Below are 22188 nucleotides of genomic sequence, written 5' to 3'. Positions count from 1 at the left end.
TTTTTCCACTTCTTGAAAATATATGACAGTGATACTGAATACTTTTCCTTCACTCCAAACTTTATCCTAAACTTTCACTCTAACTTCTGACCGAAACTTTATTCTAGAAGTTTGACTTACTGCAAAGATAATACAGAATTCCTATATACCCCACCCTCAGCTTCCTCTATTTCATACTTTATTCAAATTGCCTCAGTTTCCCCCCATGTCCTTTCTCTGTTCCAGAATCCCATTTTGTTTTTGTTTCATTTAGGTTTCTCTTGGAGAAGTTTTCCTGTTTTCAAGACCTTAAGTTTTGACTACTGGTTGGATAGTTTGCAGAACGTCCCTTATATGGGATGTCCAATCTTTCTCATGCTTACACAGGGCTTACGTGTTTTAGGAGGAAGACCACAGAGGCAAAGTCCCATTTTCATCACATCAAACCAAGAGTATATACTTTGAGAACATGACTTATCTGTTGACAAGGACCTTGATCACCAGCTGAGTGTTTGGCAGGTTTTTGTAACTGTCAAGTGACCCACCCCCCCGGCCCCTTCCCTCTTGGCTATATTGTACTCTTTGTAATAAAGTCACTTTATGCAGCCTGAACTTAAAGAGTAGAGAGTTACATTCTACCAGAGCCTGGATCTACAAAAACTGGAGATCTTTTCAGATCTCTTTCTGATTTTTTCAATCATTTATATTAGCATGGGATTGGGGGCAGGAGGAGAAGGGGACGACAGAGGATGAGATGGCTGGATGGCATCTCTGACTCGATGGACCTGAGTCTCAGTGAACTCTGGGAGTTGGTGATGGACAGGGAGGCCTGGCGTGCTGCGATTCATGGGGTCACAGAGTCAGACACAACTGAGCAACTGATCTGATCTGATGCTAATAAAAAAACAGGATTGGTTACAATTCAATCATGTTTTATATTGTTGCTCTGACATTCCTGCATCACTGTGGGAACTGATTGCTTACAGTCTTATGCTGTAAGATACTCCAGGCTTATTTTGTACATCCACTCCCAGAATCAGCCATGTCTCCAAGGAGCCCCAGTTCTTTTCACTGGAGGTGGCACTAGAAGCCAAGGTGTAGGCTCCCAGGTGTATCGCTACTAGTGGTTAAAATCGGTTTTGTTCTTTTAAAAAGGAAAAAAAGTTAAACCCTATTCTTGTTTTACCTCTGACAATACAACTAGGATATACAAGGAATTCTCTGCCAGTCCAGTGGTTAGAACTCAGCTCTTCAGCTGCTGGGGCCTGGGTTCAATCCCTGGTCAGGCAACTAAGCTCCCACAAGCCAAGAGGTGTGACCAAAAAAGAATTTAAACTAGGATATACAAATTACCTCCAGTGTCTACAGTAATGATCTTGAAAACATAAAATCAGTAATGTATATGTGTACTGACCAGAATAGGGGAAATCAACATTCATGAAGTATGCCTCCCTTTATACTTTTGATATTGTAAAAACAAATTCCTCTCTTCCATGTTAAACAAAGGTAGATACTGGTTCAAAGTGGGAATTACTTTATTAACTGTCTGCATTAAACAGACCCTTTTAAATAGTTACGAGAGAGGAATTTGCTCATTGTTTTTGCTATGGTAGGGGAAGAAGGCACAACATGAATCTTTTAGGCACTTTTTATTTTCAAAAAAAAAAATTGTCGTTTATATATATAAACATTTCATTCTCTCAAAAAATTCTACAACTATACAGCTGTTTGCTCCATTATTTGCATAGGAAATGACCACAATACAAAAATAAGAGGGAAAAAGAAGCAAAACAGCAACCAATTTATGCTTTTCCTGTAAGTATGTTTCCACGTATAAACATTTTGAAGCCTCTTACAAAATATTTACACCATGTCATCTATGTACACGTTTTTAAGAGAAACTTTTCTAACAAACAAAACTATAATTTATCAAGTTATGAAAATTTTCTAAAAAAATTTACTATATTACCACAAAATAAATAAAGATAAACAATATTTTAAAAACAAAATTAAATTTTCATCTCAATTAAGACCCCTTTTGGCATTTTGCTTATTTCTTCTGCCCTTTGGTTAACAGCATCAGTGTCACATTACTATTTTATATTGCATATATGTAGCACTTACTTCCTTAAGTTTTCAACATGTCATTTATAATTAAAGGCAGACACTGAGTCAGTGTTAACAATAGATTAACTAAACTGCACTGTAATTTAGGTAAAATTACTGTGTCTCACTGTATATTACATGCAAAGTCCACATAAATTGGCATTTAACCAATTGTACTGCACAAGCAAACATCCCAGTATATGAAAACTGAATCATAAATTCAGCGTTTCCGTATATGAAAACTGCATCATAAATTCAACATTCCCAAGTGAAAACTACGTATGTCCTTCTTTTCAAAAATGATACTGTTTAGCTTATTGTAAGATGTTTTAACTTTTGAATATTCTAACTATCTTTAAGCTCTTGAGCTCACAATTCATATAAAATGTAGCTTGTATTTAAAATAAACAATCCGATTTTAATCAGTGCATGAAATCTGCTTTTGAAGTTCATTTGAGTGATTTATTTCTACCTACCACAGAAATGAATTTGGTAAGGTTTTAAGAGGTATCTTACCATAAGTTCTAACTGTAAATGTATTCATGGTTATTTCCAAAAGAATTATTTATGATTTTTTTCCCCAAAAGAATCTTAGAAAACGTGTAATAAACTATAAAGCTGATTTGCATATTTACAAAATTTTGAATAGCAAATATAGGCAACTCATATAAAAAACAAAACAAAACAACACATTTGTTCAATGGCTATTTGTGAATTGCCAGGTATGCTGCGTATCTCTAGAGAATTATCTTGTATTGAAAAAACCTCTGATGTCAAGCAAAATCTTGACACACAATCCAGCTGTCTTCTTGTGCCCAACGGACTTGTTTGCTAAACACTGTCACATTTAATGGTGGTGCTTTGGGAAGAACACTGCAAGTACACCCTGCACGCCCAGCCCGCACTGAGATGGGGCTACCTGTCTGAGATGACGGCATCTGCCTGGGTTAAGCCAGCATATAGCAAGCATTCCAGATTCGGACAAGGACCAAACACTTTGGTATTAACACAATGTATTCCCTGTTTTCTCAAATATACAAAATATACATTTCCAGTTTTGTGTTTTCGTTTTCTTTTATATATATATAGAATTAATTGTGTAGTTTAAAATTTTGCCAAGTGAGCTGTGTGGGGCAGGCGGCGGAGGATGCACGGGCGGCAGCGCTGGCAGCTCAGTTCTGGTGCCTCTTCATGTGCAGCGCCAGGTGGTCGGAGCGCGAGAAGCTGCGGTTGCACACGCCGCACTGGAAGGGCTTGGCCCCGGTGTGCTTGCGGTAGTGGCGGGTCAGCTCATCCGAGCGCGCGAACCTCCAGTCGCAGCCTTCCCAGGTGCATTTGTACGGCTTCTCACCTGCGCAACAGACCAAGAGGGGAAGGTGAGCGGGCAGCTGGCAACCCTGGACAAGGCAGGTAGTGTTGTCCGCCAAGGGGTTTCTTTCAAACTCAGCCTCTACGGAGGAAGGTATGTGGATTCCTGATGAACTAGAAACTGCTCAGGGCATCTAGTGCAGACAGTCACTGTTTTGCAGAATGGTCCTTAATTAAGTACTCTGTACTTTTAAAGAACGGAAAATGAAAACTTTACAGGGTGGGGGCGGGGGGGGGGGGGGGGCGATAAATTAGGAGTTTGTGTTTAACCCATACACGAAACTATATATAAAATAGGTAACGAACAAGGATGTGCTGTACAGCACAGGGAACTGTACTCAATATTCTGCAATAACCTATATGGGACGAGAAGCTGAGGAAGAATAGATACATATATAAGTGAATCACTTTGCTGTACACCTAAAACATGTGCTAAAACAAAATACTGCAAATCAACTGTACTTCAGTTTTTTTAAATTGTCTAAAAATTCTCTTTAAACAATTTTAAAAAATACATGTGCAGGATGAATCAGTGCTCATATTTTGATGAGCACTGAACTGTTCCTGCACATGTAAATCCATGAGATGACTAGATGAGCTTGAGTGGCTTTATTACTACTGTGCCAATGTAATTTCTATACCAACCAACCCCAACTGAATCAGTGCGGGACTAATGGCTCTAAGGTGGCCAAGGGAGGAAGAAATTCAGGAGCTACAAGAAGGAGCTGCTCACATCACCAACTTAATGGACCACAACTGAGACCCTGTACTGCAACAAAGTGGCCTAAAAGTTTCTACACTAGCCACTGTGAAATGCCAGCACATAAGCCAGTTCACTTAACACATGGCTTTCCAATATGGACTAGCTCTTTGAAATTCCCTCCACTATGCATATATTCACATCTTCCCATTTTTCAGATTGAAGCAAAACAATTAGATAAAGATTAAAGCTGAATGGTGTTAAAAGTTTTATGCATTTAACAATTTTACCAGATCAGGAAGTCTGGTACCAATAACTTAACTGTGATGTCATGCACATTTAATTTCCCTTTGCAATGCACTGCACCAGAAAGACTATCAAAATTCATTCCATCAATGACTTGTCAAATGTATATTATATGCCAGGGACTATCCTGATTGCTTAGGATAAAACAAAAATTCCTGAACTCATGGAACTTATATATGTAATATATAAAAGCCTCTAATTCAATCTTCCTATCTCTCTTCACTTAAATAGTGAATTGACATCTGAGCCACCGCCCTACCCCTCTACCTGAGCCACTGACCTACTCCTCTACCTGAGCCACTTCCCCACCCCTCTGAATCTGTATTCTTCTTAATGTTGTCTAAGGTTTGCTAGTTGCTGGTAACCTTTCAAAACTACTCCATATTGACAGCCCCAAAGGATTCTGCCCACAATGACACACAAATAAACTCCAGGTTTGTCATAGGCCTTTGCTGTTCCTCACCACAGACCAGCTTCTGACTTCATGTAATTGCCCCACATCATTGTATATTTTTGATATACAAATAAAATTAATGTCACCTTTTAAAAAAATATGACTTACGATCCCTTCTCCAGGGAATCTTCCCAACCCAGGTCTGCTGCACTACAAGATTCTTTACCATCTAAGCCACCAGGAAAGCCCATACTATTTATAAGGCAGCCTTAATTCCCAGTTTTAGAATCAATTAACCCTATTTAAGATAGTATATTCCTCTAAATAAACCCCCAGACCAAAGAATCTCTCACTAAGCAATCACTAGTAGTTCTTCTATTGATGCTTAACTTGGTTATAATTTTCTGTGAATTTAAGATGAGAATTTGTGAGGTAAATTTGCATCTTAAAGTACTGCTGGCTTACTGATGAGTTTTTTTTAATTGAAGGATAATTGCTTTACAGAATTTTGCTGTTTTCTGTCAAACCTCAACATGAATCAGCCATAGGTGTACATATACCCCCTCCCTTTTGAACCCACCTCCCGTCTCCCTCCCCATCCCACCCCTCCAGGCTGACACCAGAGCCCATTTCAGTTTCCTGAGCCATACAGCAAATTCCCGTTGGCTACCTATTTTACATATGGTAGTGTAAGTTTCCATCTTACTCTTTTCATACATCTTGCCCTCTCCTCCCATCTCCCCATGTCCGTAAGTCTATTCTCTATGTCTGTTTCTCCATTGCTGCCCTGTAAATAAATTCTTTAGGACCATTTTTCTAGATTCCCTATCTATGCGTTAGAATGGGGTATTTATCTTTCTCTTCCTGATTCCACTCTATATAACTGCTGAGTTTTATTTGAATAGCATTTGAATACTCTGAATAGCCAAACTTCTAAATTCTTTAAAATGTTTTCTTCTGCTGGAGAAAAGCCTGTGTTGCTTTGAACACTGGTTACTTAGTACCACAGTGAAATTCAACTACCTTTTTCTGCCTGATTTAACAGGATCATATTCAGGAAGTTGTAAGATTATTCAGCTGAGGCCAAATTTTAAAAGACATTGTCCACATCAACCGAGATTTCCAAAGTTTGTGGTTAATGTATTTTTGCTGTCCTGATAACCACTGTGACTCCATAAGGGTCACATAATTCATAACATGACTCCACAACAAAACCCCATAAGGACAAAGACAGAAGGCACAGCGCAGCCCTCTGAATTTTGTACAAATTATTTCCCAGGGGGTTTCTCTTTCAACTCCTGGAGTGAGTATCCCTGAGCCACCCTTTCCTTCTCCCTCACTTCTGGCTCCAAACCAACACACAAATACTTTTTATGTTTTTAATTCCCTTTTTGGTTCCTATTGCTCCATTTTAAAAATGCACACCTTAACTTCCTGAAGTGTTTCTTTTCCCCCTCTTAGAATAAATTCAAAGAATTTAAGCTAATACACTTAAACCTTTTAAGTAACCAGAAATAAACCACTTTTCTTTTGCTTATATTCACGTATGTTTAATACATAGAAATGTCTTAATGCCAGTAGTAAATGTAGCTATCACTCTTGTCAATGTAAATCAAACAGAAAAAGGTTTTTTGCACACCCAGTGTTTGTTCTTGTTCCCTGTGAAAAATAAATCACCAAAACAAACAGGTTGGCTAAATACTTCACTGTCATTTAACGTGAAGAGAAAGTTATTTCTGATGTCTGAGGCAAGGGGAAAAAAGTGCCTGATTTAAAAAGGAGTCATTCTAGTCTTTTGAATTGAATAATTAAATGGCAGGAGAACTGAATTTTCAAAGTTTATTTAAGAAACAAGGGACACTAGACTCTTTTTGTTCACTATTTTTATTGGCTAGGAAGCAATAAACTGCATCAGTATTTTTAAAAGTTTACTTTACTGATTGGTTGAAAAACGGTAGCCATGAAAGTTCCTAAAACAGTTGGGGTTTTGCTCTCAATTTATACGTATCTATAGAGTATTCAGCCAAGAATACTACCAGTTTCTGGATGTTAGTTATGGGGCCGGAGCTTTACCACAGAAGCAAGGACAACTGTTCCCCACTTGGGGCAGTTTGTACGGGATTTGTTCAAGTGTCAACACCGCTCAAGTAAAACATTGTAGAGGAAGCTGGTACCCAATTTCTGGCCAAATAAATAGCAGATTCAGGTCTTTCTTCTTCAGCCAGAAACACTATGCATAGTACTTCTGGGAAACCAAACTAACTTCCTTTAAGTTATTTCAACAGGATAGAGCTTTCAAAAGTTTAATTGGATTTTTACAGAATCTCCTTCCAATACCACCAATTTAAAATATTTAGTTAAGCTCTTTCAACATCAACTGTATTTTTAAGTTCTCATGCTGTGGTTAATGTGAAACTTTCCAAAGACAAGAAGAAAAAAAAGTGACAAATATGTACAGCACAAAAAACAAGCTTCAGCTTTATCTCAAATAAAGTGTATACTTTCTCATCGTCTTATAAAATTACCAGGACTCTTTTGCTAGAAATCCTTAATCCTTTTTTTTAAAAAACAATGGTTAAATATACATATTATCCATACTGATGAATTCAATTAATGTTAAGCAAAACCATTACCAGGAGAAGGAGGGAGCAAGCAGAAACAGACACTGAGCACGTACTATGACTCAGGTGCTCATATTTCATTTATCCTCAACAACAACTCCAAGAGTTAGAAGCAGAACAATGAGGTCATGTTGAGAAGCCTGGCCTGCCACTTTTCCTCAATGTCCCGGTTATACCCTCCACTGGCAAACACTGATACAGGCGCTATATGAATGATGTAAGGAATACACAGGTATTGTTCACATTTATTAAAAGATTCTAAAGCCGTTTGTTCAGGTCAGTTAACGACTAGCCTAACGGACTCAAAGCAGGCCTTAAATCTCAGACTGTCTAAAGCATAGGACACATCCCAGCTGAGCCAGCCCCCAAGGACGCCCACCTTTCAGGAGGTGTGGACTTCTGAGAGCGGTCCTGTGCTGGGACTGACAATCCCCAAATACCACCTAATGATGGCTCTCCTTTAACCCTAGGTTAAAAGAGCTGAAGGAACCCTAGGCAAAAGGAGAAGGGGACGACAGAGGATGGGATGGTTGGATGGCATCACCGACTCAATGGACATGAGTTTGAGTAGGCTCTGGGAGTTGGTGATGGACAGGGAAGTCTGGCATGGTGCAGTCCATGGGCTCACAAAGAGTCGGACACGACTGAGCAACTGAACTGAACTGAAAGGAACATCAATGAGTTAGCAGAACATGTTTGCTAAGAATCTGAAAAGACTTTAGTGATGAACTTAAAAATCAGCTATTTTTTTTTTTCTGTTGAATAGACTAAAAAATGACTTATGAATCTACCACACTAGAATGGGAAGTTTCTCTGCTTGGCTGAACATGTGCAATAGATTCACAGTAAGGCCTTTTCCTAGAATGTTCTACATAGATTCTTCTAACAAAAGAAAAGTATCATAGATGGAAATTTTATCTATTTTAGGTAGCCTTTTTGTTACAGCAAATTTGTATATCTGGTTTCCTTCCTGATGCTAAAACTAAATCCAATCAATTATATTTGATAGAGGTCAAAAATCAGAATTAAATTCAATGTTTAGTAAACGAGAGTAATATGTACTAACAATCACAACCTGTGCCAGGTGACTTGCAAAATGCAACGAATAAGGCTTGGTCTCTGGCCTCAAATAGCTTACATCCATATTCTATTCTGACTGTTAAAGTGGAATAAATTATTTCAATAGTCAATAGTGCGTTAGTCACTCAGTTGTGTCTGACTCTTTTGTGACCCCATGGCTCCTCTGTTCGTGGAATTCCCAGGCAAGAATACTGCAGTGGATTCCCCTTCACTTCTCCAGGGGATGTTCCCAACCCAGGGATGGAACCTGGGTCTTCTGCATTACAGGCAGATTCTTTACCATCTGAGCCACCAGGGAATCCCCCCTTAATTCTCAGAATTTGAGTCCTTGATGCACAAAATGAACTCTTATTTCAGGGGGAAAATATTTTCATGCAATTCAATAATCATCAGATCTTTTCCCATCACTAGAGACTTAAGGAATTTAGATTCTAAAACAGTATGCTGCTACTGCTAAGTCACTTCAGTCGTGTCTGACTCTGTGTGACCCCACAGACAGCAGCCCAGCAAGCTCCCCCGTCCCTAGGATTCTCCAGGCAAGAACACTGGAGTGGGTTGCCATTTCCTTCTCCAATGCATGAAAGTGAAAAGTGAAAGTGAAGTCACTCAGTCATGTCCAACTCTTTGTGTCCCCATGGATTGCAGCCTACCAGGCTCCTCCGTCCATGGGATTTTCCAGGCAAAAGTACTGGAGTGGGTTACCATTGCCTTCTCTGTCTAAAACAGTATACATTCTAATAAAAGGTTTTAAAAAAAGAGAAGCATTAATACCAAGATTAAAGAAACTCATAGGGAAATATTAGATATCTTTAAAAGCACATAAAGTAAGGTGATTTTGATTTGGCTTATTAGTTCATATTTTTATATATCTATATCAGTAATTTTCTATTAAAATTTTTTACTAAAGGTCACTGCAGTACATCTCCTATACTTGGCAACAAAAGGGCAGGCATTTCATTTCAAAGATTTTTATTGCTAGTATTTGCAAATGTACCTAATGTACATCCTGGGCTTCCCTGGTGGCTTAGATGGTAAAGAACCCTCCTGCAATGCGGGAGATCTGGATTTGATCCCTGGGTTGGGAAGATCCCCAGGAGAAGGGAATGGCAACCCACTCCAGTATTCTTGCCTGGAGAATTTCACGGACAGAGGAGCCTGGCAGGCTAGAGCCATGGGGTCGCAAAGAGCCCCGGACATGACTGAGTGACTTTCACTTCACTTCACCTAATGTTTACTTGACAGAGTATCCCTGTCAATAATGTGCTCAGTTTAAGGAAATGAATTAAAAGGCTATATTAAGAAATTCCCTTCTTTCTTCTTTTGTGCTTATCTTTAAAATGTGACTCACCGGATTCCTTCCAAAAAACCTATGAAGAATCCAAGAGAAATCATTACACTTCTCTGTATCCCCATCATCACTTAAATTTGATCTAAATGATTGATCTGTACTGGCACAGATACTGCTGAATGAAGGCTTCAAACAACTGTATTCTGCCTCCTTAACTAGCCATGAAAGTTCCTCAAACACAGAGACTGTCTTCTATTGCCATACCTCCTTAACATCCATATTCTATTCTGACTGTTAAAGAGGAATAAATTATTTCAATAGTCAATAGTGCGTTAGTTACTCAGTCGTGTCTGACTCTTTTGTGACCCCATGACTCCTCTGGTCATGGAATTCTCCAGGCAATACTGGAGTAGATTCCCCTTCCCTTCTCCAGGGGATGTTCCCAACCCTCCTTAGGCACCTTTGGTTAATCACAGTGTGTCCTGAGGCTGACCGACTTAGGAATTTTCACTCATGAAAAGGTGGGGAGGTAAAAGAGACGGGGAGGCATCTAGTGTAAGGCTACCATACTGTGTCTTTTTTTTTTTTTTTTTTTACCACAGCCTCACCTGCAGCAGGGTTTTGCCTGGTTCCTTCTGCCAAGGACCACTGAGTGTTATCTGACTAAATGTGCATTTAGGCGAGGACCGTACTTTTAAACTCTTCAGAAGGACATGTTCCAAATCAGTTTATTGTCCATCCTGAAGTTGTACAAGGGTAAATCAACTCTACAGAAACAAGTTTTCTTTTCCAGAACTGGACTGGATTTGAGGAAAACCAAGGAACTGTGGAACCCCTTGTGCTGGTCAAAGACAGACACAGAACAGGGGTGGGCATGCCACCCAAGGTGGCAGTCTCTACCCCAGCAGGCCCAATCTCTAGGCACCTAAGCACCTCCGCTACTTCACCTAAGTGTCAGTCGCTCAGTTGCGTCTGACTCTTTTCGACCCTGGACTGGAGCCCACCAGGCTCCTCTATCCAGGGAATTCTCCAGGCAAGAACACTGGAGCAGGTAGCCACTCCCTTCTCCAGGGGATCTTCTCAACCCAGGGATCCAACCAGGGTCTCCTGCATTGCAGGCAGATTCTTTACCATCTGAGCCCCAAGGGTTCTGGACAAAAACATCCTCTATCACTGATAGTGTTAATGAAATACCAGTTCCTGAGTCTCCTGACACAAATATGACATTCAGATTCACTTTCTTGTAATAAGAACCCAAAGTAAAATTTTTAAAGAGTGAAGTCTCGGTGAAATATTTTACCTTTTTTAACCAAAAGGTAAACTAAAGGTAAACCAAATATTTTACCTTTTTTAACCAAAATAGAAAAATTCTATATTTTCATTTCTCTAGTACTGAATGAGTCCTAATTATCCTTTCCTTAAATTTGCACTTAACGTGGTTATCTTGACCTGGAGATTCTTCCCAGCTCTAAACAGTGTGCATTTATAAAGTAGTCACAGGTATATTCTTCTGCCTGGATGTTTTTTAATGAAAGTTACCTATGAGGCACTTCTAGAACAGCAACTCACCTTAATCAGAGTTGTAAGAGATTCTTGGATATAAATAATACAGGCTGACAGAATAGGAATGCTGCTACAGAGATACTTGCTAAACTAGGACATTACTTTGTTTCTAATCTTTCACCTGAAAAGATGTAGGTCATCAAGTAAACAGCTACTACATTCTATAAAACTAAAAATATCTGCCAAAGTAAAAACCTTTGGTGATTAAAATATTTTACTTTTAAAAACATTACCGTCCTCACTATCTTCACAGCTAATTGTTTCTATCTCGACTTCAGCAATTCTATTTAGTCCATTTACGAACTATCTTCTCCCACTAATCTATAAAAACAACAGGGAGAAGAGATTCTCTTTGGATTCTCGAAAGTTCAGTCAAAAATGTTTGCTTAATCAAATTGTACTTCTTAACCTTCCATATGCTTTATCATCTCAAAACAATGTTTAATCAATTTCCTATGTAAATGTAAATGTTTTTCAGATGAAAGAGCAAGTCCCAGAAGTAAAGTTAAACCTTTCCCATTAGTCATTAAAAAGAAATTGTTTCTAAGCTTCTATGCTCATAAATACCTTTCCAGGCATCTAAATGAGTGACTCTCTTAGCTACTTTTTTTTTATGTTAACTTGAACTTGTCAATATAGAAAAATAAATTTCAAAGCTGCAAACAAAAATAATTTAAGAATGTATAACTGGTAACACATAACAGGCTAAATGGGATACTTTTTCCTGCAGTTTTCAAATATTAACTCAAAAAAATCAGTTGAGTACTAATTTCATCCTGCCAATTTTTTTCACCCCTACCAACATTGATCTCTAGATACAAACTGCATGACCTCCACTAAGGCTATATACATATATATGGAGACATATATGTGTGCATACACATATATAAAATCTTATTCTGCTTTTAACTCTAAATCATTTTTTAAGGAAATTAATTCCTTTCTATATTTTTTAAAATGTTTTACCACTTCCCACAGTTCCACAAAAAAAGGAATAATTCATGTTCAGAACATTTTGAATGTTTTCTATTTGTGGGGAAGTGCTGCAAATGAAAATACCTTTATTATCAACATGGCCAGTATTTTAAAACAAAAATCTATACCTAAGCCATCCAATGGATAGTAAGTGTAGAGCAAGGAACTAAATAGGAATTTATACCTAGGGATTTTTAGTACACAAACTGAAACTAAAATCAACTGAGTAATAAATCTCTAGCAGAGATTACGTATTTTGAAGTACACACAGTACCATCTTAATATAAATGTCATTAGAAAAGTGTTCTACACAGGAAGTGAGGCAGCAGGTGGGAATTTAGCCCCTTTACAAGTAGTCTTGGGCTAGAAATCTTTTCAAGGCTTACTGCGAAATTCTTTCTTAAACAAGGAATCCCGAATACAGCTGTGAGATTCTAACAGGCCAGTGCTTCACCCACGGTCCACTTTGTGTTCTGTTATTTGTATGTTTCCATTTTCTTTTTTTGGGGTGTTTCCAATTGTCCTTCTCTTGTCGATCAGCGGCAGTCATTCTGGGATCATGTAGTCCACATGCAGCAACCTGGGCACAGAGTCTGGATCTAAGGGCTACTGACACTGACGCCCAGTGTGTGCTGCTCAGACTGAACAACTGCTCCCTTTCTGCCCTGCTCCAGATAGCTGCCAAATGACCATAAAACCTTACCATACCCTCTTTCCCCAACTGCTTTACCATATACTCCAGGGCTAAGTGCACAGCCACGCATGTGACTAAAACTACTCAGATTTCAAACATCGGTATTCAGAGTGCCCTGTTTGCTTTTTCAGAACTCTTTCTTTAGAAAGTAAGTACTTTTTACTAAAGTGTAAACACAATTTTCAAAGAAATTTCCACACTCAATGTAAAAGCAGCATTTCAACTCATGGGACTCAGGCATACCAAGAAACTAGCATCGGGTGATAAATGTTTTCAATTTCTTGCCAATGTGCTTTTTAAAATGCTGTTAGAAGGACAAATATTTTTATTTGGACATATACACTTTGTGACACTGTTGCCTAAGTAGCCATACTTATTTCTAATCAGAGGTGCTATATATATATATATATATATATATATATATATGCTAGAAGTAACACACAAACACTTTCACACAGGTAATAAGGATATCCCTATAGGCCAGGAAGTATGCTATCACATATATATAAAGACACAGCATGCTTTTTACAATTTTTCCCCTAGAACAGAGGCAACATCAATTTCAGGTATTTTGTCTAACCATATAGAGCTTTGTATTACTTTTGTATATTCTTTCTGAATAAAGAAATCAAAATGTATAAACCTAGAAAATCTTGAATGCTATGAGACTTCTAACTGCTATTTTCTACCCTTTCATCTTGAATTTTTTAAAAATACGTCTTGTTTGGGAAAGACTATGTCCTTATGTTCGGTTTATAAGTCAAGAAGCATTTGCAATCTAAAAATCCAGAATAAGCAATTAAACAGAACTCAGGCGTAGGTTGTTTTAATTGCTTAAAACATTTTAAAAACATAAGGTAACCTGACATTTTAAAGCAATTACAATTATTTTCTAAAGAAGTCCTAGGGTCCTGCACATTCTGCTTAAAGTGGCAATCATTAAAAAATTTTTATATCAAAAATACAATATCAACATTCCCATATAAATTTTTAAAGTCCTCTAACAAAAAAGCTAATTAAATTGAGAGAAGTTATTTAGAAATACCTGGGCCCTTAAAGGAAGAAGGGAAAAAAAAAAAACGTCACTAGTTTCAGATACATTCATTAAAAAACGACAGGGTGGGGAGGATGCAATGAGAGCGCAGAGGTAATTTTCAAAGGCATTGTGTAGAAACTAAAAATGAGGAGAAAACAACCTCAATGCTCTATGATTACCCAAGAACGGGTTTAGCCAGATGAACAAGTCTGCCACAAACCCTCCTCGAGGCATCTGAAAGGCTATCAAACAAAACTTTATTAAACTGGATTACGGGGTCTCACTCATCAGATGTCAATGGACACACATTTATGATCGGGTGGAAAAGTCGATACATGGGATTCAAACTAGGCCTACATCTTCTTTTTAGTTGGTTTTTATCTTTTTCAGTATAAGCATCGTTAAGACAACCCACTATTAAATTTCCCTGCCAGCAGGTCAAGTTCCAGAATCCCAGGTATAAGCATTCTGAGCACTAAACCCTGCCAGGGGTTGCAAGGCCATTTAGATATGCCCTGACTACATCCCGGCAATAAGCAGTTGATTGCATCGATATATGGAATCACGTTCCTCTTTATTAGGAGACTTTAACCTCAGGAGAAACATTGTTTCCTCCTTGCTATCTCCCATTTCAAGGACTTTCAAAGGAGAAAAAAAAAACAGCTCAAAAGTTCTGAAGTTATTTCCTCTTCTCCTTAATCATAATTCAGGTAAAAACCCATTTTCAATGTTTCTTCCTAAATATATAATGTACATTCTATAAAAGGATAGTTAGAGACTGTTTTCATGGTCTTGTCATTTGTATGCTGAAAACTTCAGATTGAGTTTACATGCTTAATGGGTGTTTGTTTAAGTATAAATATAACTTCTACTTTGGGATTAGGAGATAGCCTTTTGTCTCTACCTAAAAACTTCAGGTTGAAACAACCCACTGGTTTCACTGATAAATACAGGAGATGTCTTTTCTTTAAAAGCAATTTCTCAGAAAGCCCTGGAATCTACCACATTGTCGCCAACACTATTTAGATTTTAAGTAGTATTTATCACTGGGATATCAAGCAATACTTCCCAATGCGCATATGAAATGTCTGCAGCCATGTTCCTCTTTGAGCTCTATCTCAGCACTGACCTTTGTTCAAAGGCTTTTACTTTTTAATGCAGCAGTTAGAGATAACTACTTCATTTATCAAAACTCAATTTCCATAGTAACATCTAGCCTGGGGAAATTCAAGTCCTCACACTAATCCAGCAGCCCATTCAAAGGAACTGTTGAATACTTTGGTTTCCATAGCAATGATGGAATAAAACATTTTGCTAGGCCATTGCTTTTATTAGCAAACTTATTCTCTGAACTTTAGGTTAAAGCTGCATTTACGGAGAGGAAAAAAAACACAAAAACTTTGTATAGGTTCTTTCCTTTAGGCCTATCCTTTTAAGAAAATCACTAATGGTAACCACCCATAGTTTTAAAAATACTTTGGGTATTTGGAGATTTTTACAGCTTGCCACCACCTAATTTCATCCTCAAATAAGTTCTGATATAAAGTTTTGAAATTAAAAAGCATTTTAAAATGAGTGTATAGATCTGACAAAGTTTTTATAAAATTATAGGGGCTAAACATTTTAAACACGGATGAGATATTAGCTGGAATAAAGTCTCTCCAATGTATAATATGGACTGGGGTAGAATGTAAAATAGCTTTCAAACCATGATCCTAGTTTTGCCTGATTTTAGTATTTTTCAATTTCCAGCCCACCTTTTACCAGCAGGGAAAACATGCTAAACACAGATATTTTAGGCTCAAGGTGAAATTAAGATAATTTATTAAGCAATTACGCTTTACCTGCTAAATGGAAAAGGCTTTAGTGTTTGATGTAGTTTTATAGAAGCCAACTGATTTGTTACGGAGGGAGAAAATGAGTTACATTTTTTTCCTTCAAGATAGGAATAGCAGTGCCATTAAAGTTTTAAAATCCATTAGTAAACATTGTTGTTTATGTTTGGTAGCAATTAATTCTATGTGAGGTGACAGGGCAAGGCCTTAATGAGGGAACATCAGCCTTCCTGGAACCAAACTTTTTTCACTGAACTGAATTTTGAGCCAAGCCAGTGCTGAAAAAGGTAAGCCATTAAAAAATAAAAGTTGACAGAAGAAAGAAGAGATCAAACACGTGCTGGCTTTTAAAAGGATGAATACCACTTATACTATTTACACAACTCACAGAATTAACAAGAAAATTACATACCAGTATGAGTCCTCAGGTGAGCTTTTAAATGAGAAGACTTTGTATAAACTTTTGTGCAGCCTGAAATAAAGGAGAAGAACAGCATGTCATTCTGGAGATCCTTTTGAAATCTTTACATCTGATGATTCAGTGTTTAAAATCGGGCTTTAAAGATGAAATCTCGCATGCAAGGAGATATTTGAAGCTTCAGTTTTAAGAGATGTTTTAAAGCATACTCCCCTATTACCTGATTAAAGGTATAAAGTGATTTGCTTTATGTTTCACTTTAGCAGAAAGAGAGCAGACAATCAAGCCAAACTACAAATGGGAAATCTATGTTTGTACCAGTAGGTGCTTTATACTAGTAACACATACCTCAGTGATTTAAAAAATTTTAATGGCTCTAGAGCTGACAATGTTAAACCATTATCCAAGATGACTGCAATTTTCTGTACTCCCATATTTCTTGTTTTTTCATTTAGTATGTCATGTCATATCATGTACCACAGTCAATAAATTATACCCTGTATTAATCATAAACTAGCTTATGCCAGCAAGTTCCAGATATATTTATCACGGTCATCAATTTATATTTTGGACCACATATCTCATTAAGAAAGAGCATATGCTCACATGCTATCAAAACCAACTTTGAAATCTATTCTATAGATGGTCTTGTCTTGCACCAACCCACTCTTCATTGCCACCCCTTCTTTTCCCCTATGTTACTTAAGTAATTCCTTTCCAGGTTACTTCATTTAGAATTAAGAACTCCAATTTAGATTGCTACAGTAACAAAGTAAGTGTAGCAAGACTCTCACGTATTTAACATTAAAAAAAAAAGAGTCCAGTAACTTTTTTTTCCCCATAATATTCCAAATTTTTTTTTTTACTATATCAAATAAGCACAAAGTAACTAAACAGCTACTTGGGTAAGGCACTGGAGACTGGGATGCAACAAGAGCAGAGCAGGTGAATTTTTTTAACTGTCAACCACTACTCTCCCATGTAAAGCTGGAATGTGAGGTGGAAAATGGCACACATGAACACGCTAAACACACACTGATTCTTTAACCAGGCAGGATCACATACCTGGGTAATCGCAGTAGTGGATGCGCCGTTTCTCCAAATCGGGGTTACTCCTTCTATTGTATCTGACAGGCTGGATGTTTTGCGAAGAAACTGGCAGGGTGGCAGGTAAATTTGGATTATGAATTGCCAGTTTAGAAGCAATGGTAGCAGCATAGGATGGAGGTGGGGTTAAATTCTGAAGCATCTCTGCTTGTCTATCTGGACTTCCGGGCTCTGAGCTTGGTGGTGACGGGGGGAAGTAAGTGGCCTGCTGGGGAAGAAACTGACTTGGCATGGTGTATGTGCAAGGGGGCATGCTCTGGAATTGCTTCATGGCGGTCGGCGGGACGGCGGAGGTGTGAGTGTTAAGGCCTGCCATGGCGGCCGACATTGAAACATTAAGAGTGTCCATTACTGCTGTCTGGTTGGTAGAACTGGGCATATCTAGATCCGGTGTATTCAGGAGCTGGTACAGATGGCCCTGCTGGGGAGGGACAGAAAGATGAAGGTCTGGTGTAGGAAGTTCTTGTTTGATGAAAATATTGTTCACCTCTGGAGCTGCGGTCTGGTGGGAGCTGAATATGCTGGTGAACTCGGGGAGGGCCTGGGTTGGGGCCGGAGGAGGGGCTGTCGTCTCACTCTGGTGGCTGAAAATGGTAACAGGTTCTGTCTTGATGTGTGTTACACACGGTCTCTGGGATTTGTAGAGGCCAGTTCTCAGGTGAGTGATGTCAGGGAGGAAGACGTTCATGTTGATACTGTAAGGTAACCCTTCACTGTCAGTGAAGAACTGGTCTACGACTGAGGCACTGTCTCGTCTATACTTTTTATGTTCTGGAATTATAGAAACTGGAGGAAGCTGAGGTGTCAGGTACTTCTCCATTTCACATCTTGTCTAAAAAAGAAGAGATGGAAACATGTATAATCTGCCCAATTCATCATCTCAGTAAAAACAAACTGTGCTTACTAAAAATTCCCAACAAACTCCTCTAAGTGTTGCTTATAAACCTATCAGGTTTGTCAACTGTGTAACAAATGGTTCACCAAAAACCTTACAAAGCTGTGTATAACAAGTGTTTGGTAAAATCGCACCCAGTCAACCCCAGACAAAAAGTGAAAGAGACAAATCAAGAAGAAAAAGGAAGCAAAGAGAAAAAATATTCCTTTCTGATGCAATAATAAAGTATACTTTATCATCACTCATATACAAGCAGGATTCTCTGCTCCATTACAACTGAAAATACAGTATTGTAATAAGGCCAAATTATCTCTATCTTATTCATGTCATATAGGTAAATCCAGTGGTTGAAAAGGGAAAAAAAACCTCAGTAAACCTTTATTGTTAAGGTTAATATTGCAAAATTTCTCTTTTTTTTTTTTGCTTGGGTAGATATTGCTGAAATAGCTAATATAAAACATATTCTTTGGCTATTTAAGTGCCTTTTCCAGTTTACAGTTCAATGGAAACTTAAATACTTAAATACTATGTTTTGAGCAAAACATAGTATCCACTGAGAGAACCAACCAACTTCTCCACCAGTTTGATCTAAATGTTGATTTTAATCAACAGATTCTGTAATTGGTTAATATGATAATGAAATGTTCCTATTCATATCCCTATCTAAAACAGATCTTTAATTACCTAGGGGAAAGCCATTCCTTTGGTAGAGTGGTGCTAAGGGGCCGTGGGTGGAGAGGCTGCTAGTAGCCAGCACCGTCATCAGCCAAACATTTATCGTGTCCTTCTCAGTGGGCCAATGCTCCATTCCCCCTCACTCTGTAAAAAGCTCAGTCATCCCTTATCCTCCTGTGTCTTCTAAGCAGCAAACTGACAAATGCCCACATGGTTTTAAAATGGTGATTTTTCTTTAGGACATAATCCAGCTTGTAACTGGTCTCTTCGGTCTTCTGTAGCTATCATCTTTCCTAGTATAACACAAACTTCTAAAATTTTGAGCACTGAAAGGAAATTTCAACAGAAACACACACATACGAAACAACACCCCCAACTAGATGCTCACAGAACTATTAACCGTGGCATTTTAAGAAGTGAATAACAGTTTTGTTTTGTTTTTGGCTACTACTTAATTTCAGCTATCGGACCCCGAATCATTTTGTGTGGATATAGATTCGGGTTTCCCGCAAAGATACGATTTAAAAATAAAATCGCGCTGGTCTTGTGAGTCACATCTCTGACAAATGCCACTGCCCTTGCACAGCACGGTGACACTCGCAGACCCCCGGAGCAGGAGCTGGGTATAGCGAATACACAGTATACCAAGGAGGTATTAAATGAGGCGTCTTGAAATAAACCGAACTAAACCCTTTCGTGCGCTTTGCTCCCCTGGTGGTTAGTGGTTTCTGATTTTAGCTCTTCCAGCTGTTTGCATGTGGGTATGTTTCCAATTTTTTTTTTTTTCCCTGGGACAGGCTAAAAGTCCCGGGAAGTTTTTTCTGGGCTATATGACTCCCTGCGTGGGCGAAAGAAACAGGCGGTTGCTCTAATTCGGCTGCCGGGCAAGTGTAAAAGCCAACTGCCAGCTTTCAACGCGGCTCCGGGAGGAAATTTACGCGCAGATGAAGAAAACAACACCTCCCGGTCCTTCTTTTTTTTTTCATTCTTTTCTAAGGAAAAATAAGCGCTCCAACACCACCTTAGCTTTTCTAACTCCCGTTGTCCAAAGGAGCCCTACGATCGCGTCTAAAGCAGGTTGCACCAAGCGATATTAAATTAGCACCCCGAGGGCCTCCCTCCAGCACCCCCCACCCCCATTTGCGTTCCCACTGAATCCGGGACGCCGTGGGTCGGGACAGCGGGTGACCTCTAAGGCCAGGGCAGCGGGAGGCCGCGGATTTAGGAGACACATGGAATTGAGGTCCGGCGTGAGGAACGAGCTTTCATCCCCCAAATGGTAGAAAAACAAGGTGCGCGTGAGCACCAGTTCCCTCCTGAACCTTTCCCGGACAGAGCAGGCAGGGCAGACTCCCCATAGACCCCCTCCTTCGGGTGCCCCCACCAGGCCAGGAGGGCAGGGCAGGGCGGGGCTGCCCCCCAACCCTGGGCCGCGGTGCGCCCGGACGCGCGCCCCAGCCTGGAGCGGCCCCTGTCGCCCGCGCGCCGCAGCGGCGGGACACGCCCGAGGCCCGGGAGGGAGGCGGAGGGAGGGGAGCGGCTCTTCCTACCTGGACCAGCTCCTCGGCGGGCAGCCGCGGGCCCGCGGCGGGCGGCGGCGCCGGCTGCGGCGGCGCGGGCTGCGCCTGCGGGTGGTGGTGCGGGTGCTTCAGCTCGTCGCCGGGGAAGAGCGCCGCGTCGCGGGCCGGGTTCGCGGCGCCCAGCACGGGCTTGAGCTGCGCGAACACGGGCTCGTCCTGCGGGGCCGGCGGCTGGGGCACGGGTCCCAGGCGGGCGCTCATGGTCAGCACCCGCGTAGCCATGGGCACTTGGGGGTGGGGAGGGCGGTTCCGGGCGCGGGGCGCGAGTCGAGCGCGCTTCCCACCTCGCCCACGCTGTTCGGGTCGGCGAGCTTGGCTCCGGACGGACCCCTCAGCTCACAAGCAGGCGCGGTTTTCAAAGCCGCGCAAGAAAAGCCAAACTCTTCCGCTCCGCCACGCGTAAACGCCGACGTCCACCCGGCGACCACTTTCTCCCGCCCCGCCCCACCGCGCTCCCTAGCTCCCCGGAGTCCGCTCCCGCCACTGCCTGTCTCCGCGAGAGAGCTGCTAGCGCTCGTACCTGCCCCGCGACTACTGACACTTGACGCCCGCCTCTATTTTACCCAACTCCGGGGAGGCGGGGCCAGCCGGCCAGACTGGCAGCGCTCCGACAAATCTCGGGGCCCCGAAGCTGGCCGGGCCTGAGCGGCTAGCCTATGAAAAGGGAGAAGCTCGGCTCAGAGCCCCGCCTCCGCCAGGCGGACCGCACCCCTTTCGGGCCACGAGCTTCGCGCGCAGGGCGGCCGCGCAGTTTGTACACAACCTCTCTGACAGATTGGGCTGGCGGAGACGGGGGCGGAGGGAAAAAGAGAAGCGAGTGGAATCTGGGGAAGAGAGGGAATTCGGGTGGAGACGTGGAGGGAGATCTCTTCGGACTGTTCTCTGCCAGGATTAGCGAGAAAAAGAGTTTTGCACGCCTTAGGTGTTGTGCAAGGACCTGAAACTCGCAAGTTGAAACCTAGAAGGCAGCTAGGTGGGGGCGCTAAGGTTTTGGAGAGTTTTGTTTAATGAGCGTGTATTTTTAAAAATACAAAATGTACTTTTCTTTAGCGCAAAACTAGGGGCGGTGTGATAAACATTTAAAAACAGCTCTTGTCTCTTGTGTATCTTTAGCAGTGAATAAATCCCTTTAGCAAAGCAAATTTGGAATGTCCTGAATAAAAGGTTTAATGGCAGGTATTTTTTTTAAGTCCTGGCATAAAAGCTTGTTTTTTTCCCTTGCAGTATTTAAATGGGTAGCAGAAGTTTTCACACACATTTCAACCTCGTATCTGGTATGGAGAAGAGAGAGATGGGACACATGAATTTTGAAGTTTTTAATATTTACACTGTTGACTCTAGCCAAAGCATGCAATCTAATTTAAGCACCAACGATTTAATGAAATGTATTTAAATAGACATTACATCTTTGACTTCTTTTTGCTATCACTGTGTGTTCAAAAAGTGGAGTTTAATGTTTGCAAAACAGAAACGTAGCACATTTACCTTACACCGTGGCACCTACTCCTACGAAAAGACAACCAAAGAAACCCACAAACATTAGACACGCAGCAGCTCTGAAAACTGGT

At 40.3% G+C, this 22188-nt stretch overlaps 1 protein-coding gene across 2 annotated transcripts; it reads right to left on the bottom strand.

The window, feature by feature from the left end:
* Positions 1–1613: 1613 nt before the first annotated feature.
* On the bottom strand, positions 1614–21147 carry KLF5 (KLF transcription factor 5). Of its 2 annotated transcripts, none has more exons than XM_055542642.1 (4): positions 20591–21147; positions 17429–18302; positions 16358–16417; positions 1614–3436 (listed from the first exon to the last, which is right to left on the bottom strand). In XM_055542642.1, the coding sequence occupies exons 1-4, from the start codon at positions 20840–20842 to the stop codon at positions 3258–3260; spliced, it is 1365 nt and encodes a 454-aa protein (XP_055398617.1). In that variant the 5' UTR covers positions 20843–21147; the 3' UTR covers positions 1614–3257. The 2 variants fall into 2 exon arrangements, with proteins under 2 accessions (XP_055398617.1, XP_055398618.1); XM_055542643.1 differs by lacking the exon at positions 20591–21147 and adding an exon at positions 19050–20436.
* Positions 21148–22188: the final 1041 nt, after the last annotated feature.

Source organism: Bubalus kerabau, chromosome 12 (genome assembly GCF_029407905.1).
Source record: "Bubalus kerabau isolate K-KA32 ecotype Philippines breed swamp buffalo chromosome 12, PCC_UOA_SB_1v2, whole genome shotgun sequence".
NCBI classification, from domain to species: domain Eukaryota; kingdom Metazoa; phylum Chordata; class Mammalia; order Artiodactyla; family Bovidae; genus Bubalus; species Bubalus kerabau.
The sequence above is the reverse complement of the archived record's forward strand: the minus strand, read 5'-3'. Positions and strand labels throughout refer to the sequence as shown.